The following is a 17,371-nucleotide window of genomic DNA, read 5'->3' on the forward strand; positions in this document are numbered from 1 at the left end:
ACACCAAAAATCATGTAAATGTTGTGCAAGTGGGAAGAGAAGATGTCCTAGTCAGCAAACAATGTTAAAACACAGCTTACTGTCCAATTAATTGCATTTCTCATGCCTACAGCTTGAACCTAAATCGCCCTGAAAACCGTTAGAGTAGAACTGTAGAATTCATCTAATTTGTAGATCTTCCTACAAGACTCTATGAAAATAATATTGTAGTGTTATTGTTATGTATTGTTTTGAGGGCTTAAATCTCTCTCTCTCCCCCTAATATTTATCCAGAAAAATATTGTTCCAATGTCTTGCAAAGAATAGACACAATTTCTTTGGTTTTGCATGTGTGGTTAATTCAGGCCCCATTTCCACAAATCTCTTTTTTATTTTTATTTATTTTTTATTTTTTTACTGCCTACACTGGATTTTATTTTTGGCCAGTGGCTGTTGCAGCCCTAATATTTTTTTGTTCAAGGCTTCTTGAGTATTTTAAAATATTGCAGGTATCCTTTCATTTCCTCTGTTAGCTGCTTTCTAATTTTCTCTCAGTATTTATGAATCTTTCATTGTGTTTTTGATCATTCACTGTTTTCCTGGAAGTGGCTAACATTTTTCATCTCCCTGTTTTCACTTTTCGATGTTTTATGCTTATGTATCCTGTATGTTTAACTTCCTGTCTTTGGTTCATTTGTTCCTTTTTGTCTGTATTTTGTCTGCTTCTATGTCTAGAGAAGTAAAAGCTAGTGAATAAATTAATAATGCTGTGCTTTTTGATCTATTAAGAGAAGTTATTTTCTAGATAATATTTCGTAATTAATTAAAAATAAATCTTTATAACAGGAGAACAATAGCTCATGGAGGCTCAATAATTCCTCATCCGTATGGAATCACTTTATTTGAAAACAATGTTTATTTCACTGATTGGACCAAAATGGCAGTGGTGAAAGCTAACAAGTTTTCAGAATCAAACCCTCAAGTGATCTACCAGTCTTCACTGAGACCTTACGGAGTGACAGTTTACCATGCTGCCAGGCAGCCATATGGTAAGACAGTGACTAGCTGATTAATAGAGATTTAGGAATTATATTACCAAAAGATGCTAAAAATTATGGAAGACTTTTATTTTGCCGTAACGAACAAATAATTATGACACATAAATTTTTAGGACTGGTCTTTACCATGCAGTGCATTCATCCAGGTCCTGTAGCTAATGACATGTCAAATGCAACATTTAAAAGTGGGGCTTACAAAATGTGTTGATATTTGGAAGAAACAAACTTGTGCTCATTGAACAGTTTTGGCATTTGGGACTTTTCTTCCTCAACACCATGATAAGGGTGAAGTTGGAAAATGCTACCAGTGTGAATGAGTTTTTTGAGAAATATTTATAAAGTAGATTTATATGTGGAAATTACCACCTTAATGGTGGCCTCAGTGCTGTGTGCTGAGCATATCTGTACAGAGCTGAATACCTTGAATGCTGGTTAGCTCTGGTGGGTCTTGAGTGCATTCCTGGATGGAACTGTTGTTGTATGATTTCCATGTGATACAATTCCCACAGAGTCCACATGATTTATTGTGGATGATGGAAAAATCCTGAAAAATCAAAATTATGATTAAAAAAAAAAAAAGCCATTAGGCTTACAGCTGAAGTTATAATCCTACCTATATTATTTTCCAGTAAGAAATCCTTGTGGAAATAATAATGGAGGATGTGAACAGATCTGTGTTCTCAGCCACAAAACAGATAACGATGGACTAGGTTATCGCTGTAGATGTATACTGGGCTTTGACCTCCATGTAGATGGACAGCACTGTGTTGGTAAGAAAATGCCTTATGATTGCTGGAAATGGTAATGTTCCATTAACTGTAGAGATGTTTCTGGAACCTCTCTTCTGTAGCATTGTGAGTTCAGTATGTAAAGGACTTCATGTTTTTCTATCACAACTCTTTTTACAGCTTTAAATGTAATAATTTCTGCTGATGTTCACTTCAAGCCGCAATGACTTTAACTCATGTTCTGTAGCATTTTAAGAGAGTTTGTTATGGATTGTGTGTATAATTAAGCTCTTTGCCCTGAAATCAACCATGGATGCTTGCTAATATGCAGATTTTGCATTATTTTTAACATTTCAAACTGCTCGCTTATAGTATTGCACAAATCAAGTTGGTCTTCCTTTGAACAAGTATGACAAGAATAAGAAATTCAGGCTTGGGGTTGTGGGCTTCCATGAGGAATCCTCTGCTCTCTGGGTGGAGAATTGTCACTGGGAGGTTTGCCATGTGCAGCTATTGGCAAATTAAGCCAGATATCTTGTCTGCAGTTCTACTATTTAACCATGCACTTGTACTTCTGGGTACTCGGATATTGTCTGGCAGTAAGGTGGCTCCACAAAATCTTTAAGTTATTTTTATGTAGATCACTGTAAAGAGATCAACATAGAAGATCTCTGCATCCATAGGGATAATGTTTTCTATGAAGGTATATCAGGACCACAGTAACAACACAAGAGGAAGACCTGGCTACATCACCTAATATTCTGGATTGGTTTTGTTTTTCTTTTTCTATTTTATTTTTCATGTCTGTGTATATTTAAATTCATATTGTCTCATGTTTTCTTCTTCCATTTCTGGGATAGTAGTGCTGCCAAAGGAAAACAAAGCTTTACAATTAATGCTCAGTTGTCTCACCCAGTAGGTAAAGACTGTGTCTGGTCTTTCCTTTTGCAGCTGTGCAGCAGTTCCTGCTGTTTTCATCCCAGCTAGCAGTGCGGGGGATCCCGTTCAATCTGTCTAGCCAGGAAGATGTGATCATACCGGTAACAGGAAGCCCATCGTATTTTGTTGGAATTGACTTCTATGCTCAGGATGACACCATTTTTTTTTTCAGACACAAGTAAAGACATGATCTATAAACAGAAAACTGATGGTTCAGGTGAGAAGCATTCTTTAGAAATGAAGAGTAATTGTGGTATGAAGAGTAGAATGTATATTCCAAAAAAACAGCACAAAAAATCTCATTGTGAGATATACAGAAAAGTCTGTGTCACCTCAGTAATCTGTAAAATGTTTGTTAAAACCGTTTGTTCAACTCGTATTAAGCTCGTGAAAGTAGTTAGTCAAAAATTGTCTCCTGTTCTCTGACAAACTTGATGAATGTGATTTGGAATGAACTATTTGTAGCACTTGTTAAAACTTGTATTTGTCATCATCTGTCTGTTTATGTATGAGACTGAGTTTCTCTCTTTTATTTCCCTATCTGGAGAACAGGATGCTTGTCATGATACTGCAATACAGAAAAAGAACACTATGTTTGTGAGATTTTGGGAGTCCTATTTGTGGTAGTGTGAAGAGTCTATCTAATTTGTAATAATGATCAAAGGTATATTAAGTCACATGTAGCCTTCTGAACTTGCTTGATGTCTTAGATCAGAGTAATGGTAGACCACAGCTGACAATCGCTATGGAAAGTATAGGTAGGTTTGGCTGTTGAGTAAGATGTAACTAGAGGGACCGAACAATGGCATGTCCTTACTGACCTTCATTCATGAAACTCCTTCCAGTAGAAGGTTGTTTTTTCTCGTCTTGGCTAGTCATTACTTCTCTTTTGGGTTTGTGCTTCCTAAGCATTATCACTCCTTCACCTGGAGCAAAGGGCACACCCCTACACACACACTTTGTTATTGTCTTTATATTAAGTAGCACAGAAGTAGCATTTTTACCAGAGAGAAGCACTAGTTTTGTGAACAGAATAATACATTCAGGTTATTTCCTCTGTTCCTAAATATGTACAGTGATTGAGTGTGTTGTAAATTTTAGGAAGAGAAATTCTGACAGCTAATAGAGTGGAAAGTGTTGAAGATTTGGCCTTTGACTGGATCTCAAAGAATCTATACTGGACAGACCCTCGGTACAGAAGCATAAGTGTGATGAGGCTGGCAGATAAATCTAGAAGAGCTATTGTTCAGAATTTAAATAATCCTCGATCAATAGTGGTTCATCCTGTTATTGGGTAAATTATCTTTGATTCTCACTTGAAACTATATAAGCAAGCTAACCTATTTTGTTCACTACCCTATAACGTTATTTAACACTAGCCTTAACTTTGACTGTAGGCAAAAGGATCAGGAAAATATTCTTTGTAATATTTGCACTTATTTGCAAATATTACCTGGAGGATGCATTTTTGCTTGGGTCTTCCTCCCTGATGATAGTTAATTGAAATCCCTAACAATTTGAACAGATACGTACATTTCCTGTCAAAAGGAACAAACCACTTCAGAAGATGTTGAAAATCGTTGTCCACAAGATAAATACTAATTGTCAGTACCACTACCAGTTGAGGAGGGGAGATGGGGTCAACAAAAAGTTGTATTTTTTTTAAGGTATGTGAATATGTGGTACAAATAAGAATGTCAGTGTTGTTCAAATATTTGCGCTGTTTAAGTACATTATGTAAGTGGGCTTAAATGTCATCTGATGTGTCTTCTTATGTGTCCTTTCAGGTATATATTCTGGACAGATTGGTTCCGTCCTGCTAAAATCATGAGGGCCTGGAGTGATGGATCCCATGCCTTGTCAATTGTGAATACAACACTAGGCTGGCCTAATGGCCTAGCAATTGACTGGAGGTAAGAGCAATACAGTTGTGTAAATTGTGTGCACTGGCACTTTCTTGTTGAAGATATATTTTTTTTTCCAACTTGTTAGAAAGCCTCTGAAATGCAAGATATTTTCAGACAACACCCTTCCTTTCCTCCACCAATAACCTCTTGACAGATTTAGTATTGTTAATAGAGAAGACGTTAGTTCTTCCTAATAACACCTTTTTTCATTGCTTTTACGTATGACATTTTCATTACTTTTAGTTCTCTAAGGCTGTACTGGGTGGATGCCTTTTTTGATAAAATTGAGCACAGTACCTTTGATGGGCTGGACAGACGGACTCTTGAACGTATCACTCAGATGACTCACCCATTTGGCCTTACTATTTTTGGAGGTAAGTCTGACATTGAAAAATATTATTTATTAATATCAAAGAATTTTGTTCATATGATGATATGTGAGATAAAAAAAATGCTGTCTTTGCAATATTGTTTTTGTACAGAAAGCTGATGAAAGCTTCCGTAAAAATGTATGTTTAATACTACTATTTTTTTCTAAGTCTGCTTTTATGTATATTTTTATTTAAATCATTTGAGTCAGATCAGTTAACTCAATTAGTGCAACAAGGCAGATATAATGTAGTAATTACAGCTTTCAAGTTGGGTGCTTGTGCTGGAAAGACAATGTAAACCACCTCCCTAGAGATGATCAAAAATTTCAGCATTTTATTAATTGTATGTAGAGTTGATTGGATTTATGGTGTGTGTGAAGAACAAATGCAGCATCTGATGCCTTTTGATATTGGGCAAAAATATCTTTTAAATATTTTAATGTTTTCTAAAGAGAAGTCTTAATGAATTATTTTAAAAACTGTCCTGGAATTTGAAATGTCAGGAGAGTCTGTTACATCTGTCTGGCTCTAAGTTCTGTCTGCCTCTGACTGAAGGGACTCACTGCCTCTGAAATAAGTCCTTTAGTCTTTTTCAGGAAACAGCTATGAAAAATTATTAAATTTACATGAAGTGCCTTGTGGTTTTATCTTGTGATGTTTGATCTTTTATGTCATTTTGCACTGTAACTGTTGTATGTTAAATGTCTTTCAAAACAGGTTATGCTTATTTCACTGATTGGAGACTTGGTGCAATAGTTCGAGTGAGAAAGTCTGATGGAGGAGAAATGACTGTTATTAGGAGGGGCATTAGTAACATTATGCATGTGAAAGCATATGATGCTTATTCCCAAATAGGTGAGCTCATTTGTTGTGCAGATGAAAAATACAAAATAGGGAATAAGAGACAAAATATCAGGAAAGTAGACTTCTGTTTTCAATTTTAAAAATGACTTTGCTGAATTACGACCGTGACATGTGAGAGACCCAGCACAAGCACTTACAGTCTTAGGTTCTGTATTTCAGTGTTTTGTGACTGTATGCAGTTTTTCTCTACCATATCTATTACTGTATTTAATAACCTTGTAAAATGGAAATATGACTCCATTGTATTTTGTGTCATTTTATCACCAATTACAACCTTGTATTTATCATTTTCTGGTAGAAGTTTTAGTTAAAGTGAACTACTTATTTAAAAGAATTGGGTAAACCAGTATTAATTGAAGTACTATTCATAAAGTAATCACTATGCATAAGTTGATAATTTTTTCTTCTTTTTACTGTTGAATTCTATGCAGTTATATGATCTAAACCAAGAATTTGGTATTTTAGTTGACTTAGTAAAATACAGTGCACTTATTAAATGTGATCAAATCTTCTGTTAAGGTTCGTTACCAATTTGGTGTACAAACATTGGATCAGACATCCTAGCCTTGCTCAGCCAAAGGTCCCCATTTGCTGTAGAGTACTTATTTGCAGACATTTGCCAAAAAATGGCAGAAAATTGGACAAAATTTTATAGCCTGTTTTTGGCTTTCTTAAACATTTGTGTCATTCAAGATTTTATGGAATTGAGGACTTACTGATGTACATTCTAGTACTCCTGTCAGTGACCTTGACCCTATTTTGCAGTATAGGCAAAACCAGAATTTGCTCCAGCATCTTTAAATAAACAAACAAACATTCTTATGCACTTACTTTGCACTTTTCGTAGTTCCCAAGCTGTTATCAGTAGTGTGTACATTGATCTTCTCTATCACTTTTTAAGGCTCTAACTACTGTAACAGAGGAACAAATCCCAATGGAGACTGCAGCCATTTCTGCTTCCCAGTACCAAATTTTCAGAGAGTTTGTGGTTGCCCTTACGGCATGAAACTGGCTTCAAATCAACTGACATGTGTTGAAGATCCATCCAATGAGCCACCCACTTTGCAGTGTGGCTCATACTCATTCTCCTGTGGTAATGGAAGATGTGTGCCTCGATACTATCAGTGTGATGGTGTTGATGATTGCCATGATAACAGTGATGAACAAAACTGTGGTTCTTTAAGTAAGTAGTCCCTGCAAAAAACAGCTAGAATTTGGTGTTTGCATTTCAGAAAGTTTGATGGGGCAGCCTTATTTCCTTGCAATAAAACCCAATTTGTTAAGGTTGTATTTATGGATAAATCCTGAGAGCTATGTGGAAGATTAGTTACTTCGAAATGAATAGGATAACTCATAGGAATAGGGGATTCAACACTGGGACACCTAAGGAATGCACGAAAATACTCTTTTCTAACTAGTTCTTAAAATTCAATTTGCAGAGTAACAAACATGTCATGTCTAAAGAAAAAGTCATGTCTAAAGAAGAAGTTCTTTTGTTTTGTAAATTTGCAACGCACTGGAATACGACTTGCTTGTCATATTTTAATGTGTGGAGAAGGACAGACAGTCTTAAAGACGAAGACATTTAAAAAAGCACAATAAGAAAAATAACAAAATCATATGTATTGCCTAGTCTCCATCTAAGATTAGAGCAGCACCTTTATTTAATTTAACAGCTAAATAGAATTTTTTATTATATTTGGGCACTTCTGAACTATTTGTTACATCTTGTTTTTCACAGCGAAGTGAATTGGAAGTGCATTGTTTTATTTCCTGGTTTACCTGGAGTGGCTCATACAAAAGTATTTTATTTTGTTGATCAAATAAATTGAGAGAACAAATGGATAATTAGTTTTGATAAAATACTGAAGAGTTTTTTTGGCTTTTATGGCATATTTGGTGCTGTTTTCTTCAGAGTTGATCGTTCCTTATAAATCACAAACAAGAAAATAGGACATATTAATAAAATGTGCCCCTTACTGCATAGGACTAGCAAGTATGACTAAGATATAAAATCTGTTTCTTATTAGTAGGCTATTCTTGAACAAGTAAAATGCCCTTTTGGGAAAAGGAAAGTATATATAAAAAAAAGGCTACTTGAAGACATGATTTTTCTTGTTTTTAGATTGTTTTGAAGTGCTTAACAGTTGAGGTTTTTATTGATTCTTGCAGCCTAAAAAAGCTTGTAAGAATTTAGTTCAGTTTTTCAGCATGTTGCAGCCTGACTGACATTTTCATTTTAATTAATGCACATTTTAGAATTTGATGCATAATTTAGGCATTATGTAAGCATACTAAATATATCTAATACTCTACTACTATGGAAGATAAATTTTGGAGATCTTTGTAAGTGTCTTTTTTATTTTTTTTTTTTTTAAATTTAGACAATACTTGTTCTTCATCAGCTTTTACCTGTGCCAGTGGACAGTGTATTCCAAGTCGCTGGCGTTGCGATAAACATAATGACTGTTTTGATGGCAGTGATGAATTGCATTGTCCTACACAAGGACCCACTTCATGCCCTGTTACCCTGTTCACCTGTGACAACAACAGATGTATTCCTAGGATCTGGCTATGTGATACTGATAATGACTGTGGTGATGGGTCAGATGAAAAAAATTGCAGTAAGTATCTGATCTGTCGTGTTTTGTTTTTTTGTGTATGTATATCTACATAGATATGTCTGTTGGTGTAAGAATGATACAAGAAATTAGGAAGAAAGAAGTAATATCTAAGATTAATATTTTGCAGTCCATAAGACGTCAAAAACTCAACTAATTTGAACTACCAGAACCAAGTAAAATGCAGAAAAATCATTAAAAAACAGTAAGAAGGGGTAAATGTGATTGTTCTAATCATGATGCTGCATAATGTCATCCACTGCAATTTACAGCAAAAATCAACTGGAGCTCACAGGTTCTAAACGCTTACTTATTGAGTGATCTCAATAATAACTAATGTTGTAGCCAGCTAATTTAGCGTGGAGGTTTTTACCTAGAAGTATCTGTAATTATTTCACAGTGAAGTAAGACAGTTTCTATATATACTTTCTTTAGCATTATTTCTCACTGATTGGAATCTTCTGTTTGTTTTGCACGAGGCCCAGCCAACATATGAATAAATAATTACTTGATACTAATGTATAAGTGCTTGTCATTTGTATGATTACCAGCTACTGTATTGCATGCTGCAAGTCAGTGATAGTGTCTTTATGCTGTCTCTGTATTATCCTGAGTTCAGAAGTCAGAAAATAAACACAGCTGTGTTTATTGTCATTCTTAAATAGCTTTCACAGGTACTTGTGAACCCAGGCAGTTTCAGTGTCCGGACCATCGCTGTATTGACCCATTCTATGTCTGTGATGGAGACAAAGACTGTGTGGATGGTGCTGATGAGCATGACTGCAGTAAGTGTAACTTTTGTTTGTTCAGCACCACTTTATAGTTTCCTACTGTTGCCCCCTGAAAGGTCTTTGGTGACCTCATATTACCAGCTCCAAGATAGTAGATGGCATAATAAACCAAATTAACGCTGTTTATGATACTTGTTTTAGCATTTGTAGTAAGCCCTTTGATCTCATGGCTGGTTGTGAAATTGGGGGTCTGAAATCAAAATTTTCTGTAGATTGCAAGATTGCTGCATTTTCTCTGTCCTGTGGAAATCATGGTCTTCACTGGAACATGGACTCCTGATATCATAGCTGTGTTGTGCACCTGTAGAAAAACAAGGTGCAGTCTAACTCTATAAACTAAAGTAAATCACTAAGGTAATATTTTTTATTTTTAGTATACAATTGCAGTGCCACAGAGTTTAAATGTGTAAGTGGAGACCAGTGTATCAGTACTTACTACCGGTGTGATGGTGTTTTTTGACTGTAATGACCACTCAGATGAGACTGATTGCCGTAAGTATATTGATGCTGAAAGGCTTAATTTATTCGGTGAAGCTTCTCAAAATTTTGTCTTATCTGCTATATCAAGTAATTTGCAATACTTTCATTAGAACCTCAAAATTCTTTTTAAATATACTTGTTCAATATACTTGTTCATAAATAGTTCTTGTGAGCAGAAATTTCAAACACGGTAGGTTCCAGCTCAAGAATAGATTTCTGGCAAAGAGTAGGGCCTGCATTCCGTTTGGCTTTAAAATTTTGTTTTACTTGGCACCTTGGTTTCGAGGCTTAAAAGAAAGAAGTTTATTCAGGTAGAAAGCTGTGAATCTTTTATCCATGAGAGTTATACTGAAACTTTTCCCTTGAGTAATTTTTCACATTTAACTTAGGATTTCTCAACACAAGACAGTGAAAACTTGTTTCAGAGAGTAATTTCATATTGTGTTGGGCATGTACATAGATACCATTAAGCGTATCAATATGTGCTTGCTCAAAATATAACAATTGCTTTGCTCATCATTTTATAAAGGAGGAGTTAAATTGGCCAGATTCTGGAATGTCATGTAGATTGATTGTAGTTCTGTGGCCTGATCTAAAAGTGACAGAGTTCTTTATAGTGTTGTAACTACTTATGCAAGATGTGAACTGAGCATAGTAATTTTTCATCTCCATCTAAAATTAAAACAGTGTCTGAACTGTTGCATGTCACTGTTTTAGCTACAAGACCGCCAGGGATGTGCCACCAGAATGAATTCCAATGTCAATCAGATGGCAGTTGTATTCCTGCTAACTGGGAATGTGATGGACATCCTGACTGTGCAGATGGCTCAGATGAACACCATAGATGTCCTGCCAGGACCTGTCCTCCATCCCTTTTCCGCTGTGACAATGGCAACTGTGTCTATCGAGCATGGATATGTGATGGTGATAATGACTGCAGGGATATGAGTGATGAGAGAGATTGTCCTACTCAGCCCTTCCGGTGTCCCAGCTGGCAGTGGCAATGTCCAGGTCACAGTATCTGTGTGAATCTCAGCAAAGTATGTGATAATTCTGCTGATTGTCCGAATGGAGCTGACGAATCCCCATTGTGCAGTAAGTTACTGTTCAGGCATCTACAATAGCCTACAGTGTCCTGTGGCTTCAGAAAGAAACACAATATGTTGAGTATCCAGATGACAGCCATGTTATAATCAGCATATATAAACAGTGTAGCAGCATTTCTATCAGAAATTGTAAGCTCACTGTAACTAAAGCACTAATTACAAAGTGGAACTTGCTTGCAGGTGAAAGGAGACTATGATAAATTCATTAGCTAAAGTCTGATCTTATGCTTTGAATTGCACTGTCTTAAATATGTGTTTTTATATAGCAATATGGGAATGAGCTTAGTTTTCCCTAACACATTGACTAAAGCATGGTATGCTTTATGAAGAAATGTGATTCAGTCTTTAATATTTTCTTTTTCTAACTTCAAAAATCATGAAAAAAATCTCAAAGCTCACGTGTAGCCAGCATTTGTATTTGTGTTGATTATGAATTGATTTAAGCATAACCTTTTTCTTTCTTTCCTTCCTTCTTTTCTTTTTCTCTTTAATCAATGCACATTCTCAGATGAACCCCAGCCAGGTATGATTATAAGTGACTTTAAATTATTTTTTATTAACTCATTTTTAGGTCTGGAGTTGTACAGTAAATATTTTGTATAATCTAGATAGTTTTGAAAACATTGTTATAAATGTTTAGGAGCATTCTCTTTAGCATTCATTTAATGGAATTCAGAAGTAAATAAATACTACGTTATTATCTGTCTTTATGTGCATTGTGTATGTTACATTTTGTATGAGAGCCTCAGTCTAGGCTCATGTGGCGTAACTGATGGTTGTGCAGCATGTTTTACCAGCAATTTTAGGGTGGTAATGCAATAGCAAAGTATTACATTTAGCATAGGAAGCTTTTGTTAACTGTTTGCTTATTTCCTTCCCTGACCCCATTTCAGATCAGGAAAGCTGCTCTGACAATAATGCTGGCTGCACTCATGAATGTATTCAAGGTCCCTTTGGAGCTCAGTGTACCTGTCCTATTGGATACCAGCTTGCAAATGACTCCAAGACCTGTGGAGATATTAATGAATGTGACCCTCCAGGCTTTTGTAGTCAGCACTGTTACAATGAAAGAGGGTCTTTTAGGTGTTACTGTGATGAAGGATACATTCTGGAAACCAATGGGAAGACTTGTAAAGTGGCAGGTGAGGAGCGTTGGTGGCAACTTAAAGAATGCCAGTAGTGCCTGGAAAATGTTCAGCTTTGCCACTTTCACACTGTTCTTTTTTTTTTTTTTTTTAAAAAAAAAAAAAGCTGGTGCAAAACAACCTTACTAGTGGCAGATCACTTTGAGTATTACAACTGTCACCTAAGGGGTTAATTGGAACTATTATTTTCTTGAAATAAAATATTTAGTTTAATGTTCTGGGTTTTTAACTCTGCAAGGACCAAAAATAATATTCTGGAGAAATGCAGTGCCACGCACCTCTAAACCATAGGTTTAAAATTTGCTCTTTTATGAAGTTCAGTGCATCCAGAGCATTTAAATCCCAGCCTTTTCATAAGACTTTATTACTCAGTGTTATTTTTCTTACAGAATTACTGTTGGGTAGCTTATTGGTTTGTTTTAATTTCTTTTCCTTTGACAGAGTCTGGGAATCTTCTCTTGCTAGTGGCAAGTCGTAACCAAATCATTGTGGACAATATCACCTCTCAGTCACATAGTATTTATTCTCTCATTCGGGATGGAAGGAATATCGTGGCTATTGATTTTGATTCAATCACAGATCGTATCTTTTGGTCCGATACAACACAGGATAAAATTTGGAGTGCTTATCAAAATGGGACTGACCGAAAAATAGTAAGTTTCACTGAGTTATTCTTGTCTCTTCATTGTGGAGAGAAAATGAAGACACTGTGTCTCCACTTAACAGAAGGGGCAAATTCCGATGTACTAAGAAGGGAGATAACATAGACAGAGTGAAACAATTCAGTAGATGCTAAGCCAACATTTTGTACAGCTTTTTGAAAACAAAAACTGAGTGCTTTCAGGAAACTTTTTAATACCAGGCTATAAATTGATTTTCCTACTAGTAGTTGCATACTCCTTCAATAGTCCAACTGAAGTTAGTAGGAGTGTTTGGGTATATGCTTTGCCAGCATTTTGAATGTGTACGTTGTGACTCGTTCTGTGTAAGAGACCTAGAAAATGGTAGAGATTTAGTTCCCTATTTTCAATATCTATAGAAAAGTGTGAAAAAACTATTTCGATTGATTCCAATGAGTTTGTTCTCTCTCTCTCTCTCTCCTTTTAAAAAATTTTTGTTATTAAACAGGTGTTTGACAGTGGTGTCACCGTGACTGAAAGCATAGCGGTAGATTGGGTAGGTCGCAATCTTTACTGGACAGACTTTGTTCTGGAAACAATTGAAGTCTCTAAAATGGATGGGAGCCACAGGACTGTGCTGATTAGTGAAAATATAACAAACCCAAGGGGACTAGTGTTAGATCCCAGAATTGAGTAAGACTTTTTTATGTTTTGTTTTGAAAAAATGCATATTTTATGATGATAACAATATTCAGATATTTCCAACCTGTATTGTGATTGTAAATGACAAGTGGAAGAGAAAACGTATGAGAATTTTTAAAATGGTGTGTTCACAGCATTAATTTAATATCTAATGTCATATGATGGTTGTTTGTAATCTGTTACTCTGTTTCACTGTAACAAGATACCTGCCGTCTTCCGAAACAGATCTTCCAGTATTTGCTTCCTAGTTGGAAACTTTTAACTTAAAATTCTGGTATATCTTTATCAGTCAGAGGTATACCTATGCACAATGTAGGTGGTATGCCTACCTGACAAAGAACAGGCTACTGCATAGCCCCAATTGTCATCACAAACTGACGTCATCACAAAAACACTTTCCTGTTTTGAACAGCAAGTGGCAAAGAGTAAATGGAATGTTATGATTTGAACTGGTCATGTGCAAAGTTTTACTGGTTTTTGAGCTCTGCAGTGCCTTGAACTCTGTTTACTGCCAGCCATGTGGGCTTTTTAGTTATAGCCCTGTTAGCATTACCCATGTATGCCTGTAAAAGCACAAACCCATATCAAGTTTAGTATTTAGGAAACAGAGAAGCAGATCATATTCCATCGTGAAAAATAGTGCTATTTACTGTTATTATTTACAAAGGATAGCAGCAGTAGAAGTATTTGAAAAAAATTACAACAGAAATTATGGTAATATCTTAAATAAACATACTCCCGAAATGAATGATTTCAGTATCATTGTGTAGAACATTTCTTAGAAGTGTAGGGTTTTTTTTGTTGTTGTTGTTTGTTTGTTTGTTTTCCCATTGTTTTGGGTCAGTTTTTTTTCGCTAATGAAGTTTTGTAGGCAGTTAGTTAGTTAGTTAGTTTGTTTGTTTTCAGATTGGTAACCACAGGTTCCTTTTTTTCAGTGCTCATGTGATGTTCTGGACTGACTGGGGCCAAAACCCTCGAATTGAAAAAGCCAGCATGGATGGCAAAATGCGAACAGTGATTATTAACAATAAAATCTACTGGCCCAATGGACTCTCTATTGATTACCCAAATAAACTTCTCTATTTTGCTGATGCTTATCTTGACTATATTGATTTTTGTGATTACAATGGAAACAACAGACGACAGGTGGTCGCAAGTGATTTGGTAAGACATTAAGAAACAATGTTGTGCTTCCTGATACTACTTAACAGCGTATTTGCACTATGGTAGGCTTAGATGTGTATTTTTCTTAAAACTATTCTGGTGAAGCAGATATTAAGTATTCTAGCTGCTTGGTACGGCTGGAAAATGAAGAATTAAGTACACTATCCAAAGTCCCTCAGGAGATCTTCAAGGAAACCTGGAGCTAAGTGTAGACTTTAGTGCTTTAGATCTACACGTGTGAAATCTAACAGTCTGATATTGTTGCTACTAGCTGGTGCATTTGCTGCGGGGAAATACAGTACAAAAAATCTGCAAGAACTTTCTTCATCAACTGCTGTGAATGATGAATGCTGCTGTTCTTGATAGCAGCAGAGGGTTTTCTGTTGCCAGGACTTTTATGTTCTGGGCACTTCATGAAGACCATTCCTCTGGCAGGCTATCTCCCAATGAAGTGCTTCTGTCAGTTGGCAAGATGGTGTACCAGCACAATGGTTTAGATGTTCAGTTGGTATGCATAAGCTGGTATAAAATAATGACATGTATTTTTAAGAATTGAGCCTTGTGGCCCATTTATCCTTGGCTTGGCAGACAGTTCTTGTGCATTAGGAGCTGGTACAGTCTTTCTTGCCCCACTCTTAGTTTTCAGAAGTTTAGATAAGCCATCTTCTTCAACAGGCTGGTAAATTACAGGGGAGCTTATCAGAGATCCAAGGTCTTGACAGGTCCATAACTCTTGCATTTTCTCTTGTGCTCTTGAAAATCTGCAATTGGGTGTTTATCTGTTGGTTCCTTGTGTTCTGCCCTGTGGTTTGACTGTTTGTTAATTCCTCATGCTGTACATCTCACAGGCTCTATCTAGCATTTTTATTTTAAAAAGAAAAAAATTCCCCTTAATTAGTGCCATGTTTCCCTCATAACTAGTGCCTTGTTTTCAAGCAATAGATGATATTTCATATTCTTTTCCTGAAAAATATCTTTTGAGGCACAGCTGCTTCTGCTTTCTTAGCTATTTATAAATTGTTCTTAGCTCTGTTGTGCAAGCTTTACATGTTCTAGTCTCCAGATCCAAACTGGTAAACATCCTTGTCTTCTAGATATTACAGCATCCACATGCTCTAACTGTCTTCGAGGATTTTGTTTACTGGAGTGACCGGTATACAAACCGAGTAATTCGGGCAAATAAATGGCACGGAGGAAACCAAACAGTTATGATTTATAACATTCACCAGCCTTTAGGGCTTGTGGCAGTCCATCCTGTAAAGCAACCTCATGGTAAGTTCAGCAAAACAACTTTGGTGATGACAAAAATATGCCATAAAGTAATGTCATGCATAAGCACTTCCAGAATCGGTCATGTCAACAAATGGACTGGGTTAAAACAAGAAAATAATTTATGCCCTTGACTTACAATTGAAGATCATTTCAGTTTGTCCAGCCTGCTGAATATTCTGGTGTTTAGGGAGGGTGACCAAGAAGCATGTAAGCATAACGAATGCCAAAAATAGGAAAGTAGTATATGGAGTTTTCCTGCTCCTTGTTTTTAAGGTTTTTATAACAAAATCAGAGTGTTTTTGAAAGCGTTATCATTTTTAAAATTTGTCTCTGTGGCATACCAGACTTGGCTCCATGTACATGAATTCTGTCATGCTTTTAGGCAAATTGGTGTCATCATCCTTCTTTGAAAAGACTTGCATTATTTTACTTAATGAAATAATGAATAAAAATCCTTCATTACATTCAAGATTCTCTCTGAGATCATATGTAGGTCATCTCTTGCATCTTGAAAGGCTGTCAAAAAAAAAAAAATTAAAACCACCTTTTGTCTCTTTCAGTTAGCATCATCTTCCAAATGAGACTTTTTGTCATTTTATTGCATGACTTGAAGTTAGAGAAATATGTTGGTGCAAATACTGACTGTTTCTGCTCTATATTTTGTGTTGGGAGTGTTTTTGATAAATAAGTGTAACAATGGCTTATATTCTCTTTTTTTCAGGAAGATGTTCTTACAGGAGAGGGAAAAGTCTTGTATTTTAGTAAGACGCTAGTAATTTTCAGTGCTATATTGTGTATGCACTGTTTTGGAGCAAAGCCTTCCTCAGTCAGTTTCAAAGCTAAAGCTGCTTCGCACTGTCACTGGAAATTATTCAGCCACCAGAGTACTGTTAAATTAAACATCACAGATCTAGTTTAGGAGGTTTTATTTTATAACCTGGGGTTTAAAAATATTTCTGCTACTGATGGAGAAAATGATTTATTTTCTTCATTGTATTAAACTAATTAATTTCATAATTTTTCTTTTTGATTTGTTCTGTTATACTTTATATGGCCAGAGAAGGGAGGAAAGCACTTGCAGAAGAGTACAACACGCTAATGTTTACAAATGAAGACATAATTATTTGATGATTGAAATTTCAGATATAGTATTAAGACTGTCATCCGCTCCCCTTATTTTGTAAATCAGTAGATTTAACATCAGCTAGTTTTAAGATTTGCTATATAGAAATGAGGCATTTTCTTATAGTTTGAGTTTTGAGTGTATGCCATTGCTTACTGCCATCTTTTGATTTCTTTTAAGTTCTTGTTAGTTTTTATATTTGGAACAACTGTGTCATTTCCTGGAACTTATAAGTTTTTAGAATAAGGCCTGCTGAGTTCACTAAGGGTATTTATTCTCAAAATCTGATTTTATTTTCTTATGAAGATGGTTCATCCTGAAAAATCCTCTATAACAGTGATTGTATGGAAGTGATCTAAATGGTTGAATTTTAGTGTATAGTAATAATAGCAGTCAACAAAGACCTTTTCAACTGTCCTATTTATACTTTACAAGCTTAGACTGCAAATTTCAAAGTGATCCAAAAAATTACATATTGAACGGCTACTACCTTTGAATGAG

The 17,371-nt window shown here is 35.7% G+C and overlaps 1 protein-coding gene across 1 annotated transcript in view; it reads left to right on the plus strand.

Moving 5' to 3' along the window:
* Positions 1–17,371, plus strand: part of LRP2 (LDL receptor related protein 2) — a 101,052-nt gene that overhangs the window by 27,379 nt on the left and 56,302 nt on the right. The window contains 20 exon segments of the mRNA XM_050711658.1: positions 826–1,028; positions 1,667–1,807; positions 2,717–2,865; positions 2,867–2,921; positions 3,806–3,998; positions 4,492–4,617; positions 4,855–4,985; positions 5,700–5,837; positions 6,748–7,029; positions 8,231–8,470; positions 9,133–9,252; positions 9,633–9,712; positions 9,714–9,750; positions 10,456–10,833; positions 11,353–11,367; positions 11,738–11,986; positions 12,431–12,642; positions 13,118–13,302; positions 14,247–14,475; positions 15,570–15,747. Coding sequence (XP_050567615.1) covers positions 826–1,028; positions 1,667–1,807; positions 2,717–2,865; positions 2,867–2,921; positions 3,806–3,998; positions 4,492–4,617; positions 4,855–4,985; positions 5,700–5,837; positions 6,748–7,029; positions 8,231–8,470; positions 9,133–9,252; positions 9,633–9,712; positions 9,714–9,750; positions 10,456–10,833; positions 11,353–11,367; positions 11,738–11,986; positions 12,431–12,642; positions 13,118–13,302; positions 14,247–14,475; positions 15,570–15,747 — 3,341 coding nt within the window.

This window comes from Cygnus atratus, chromosome 6, assembly GCF_013377495.2.
Source record: "Cygnus atratus isolate AKBS03 ecotype Queensland, Australia chromosome 6, CAtr_DNAZoo_HiC_assembly, whole genome shotgun sequence".
Lineage (NCBI taxonomy): Eukaryota > Metazoa > Chordata > Aves > Anseriformes > Anatidae > Cygnus > Cygnus atratus.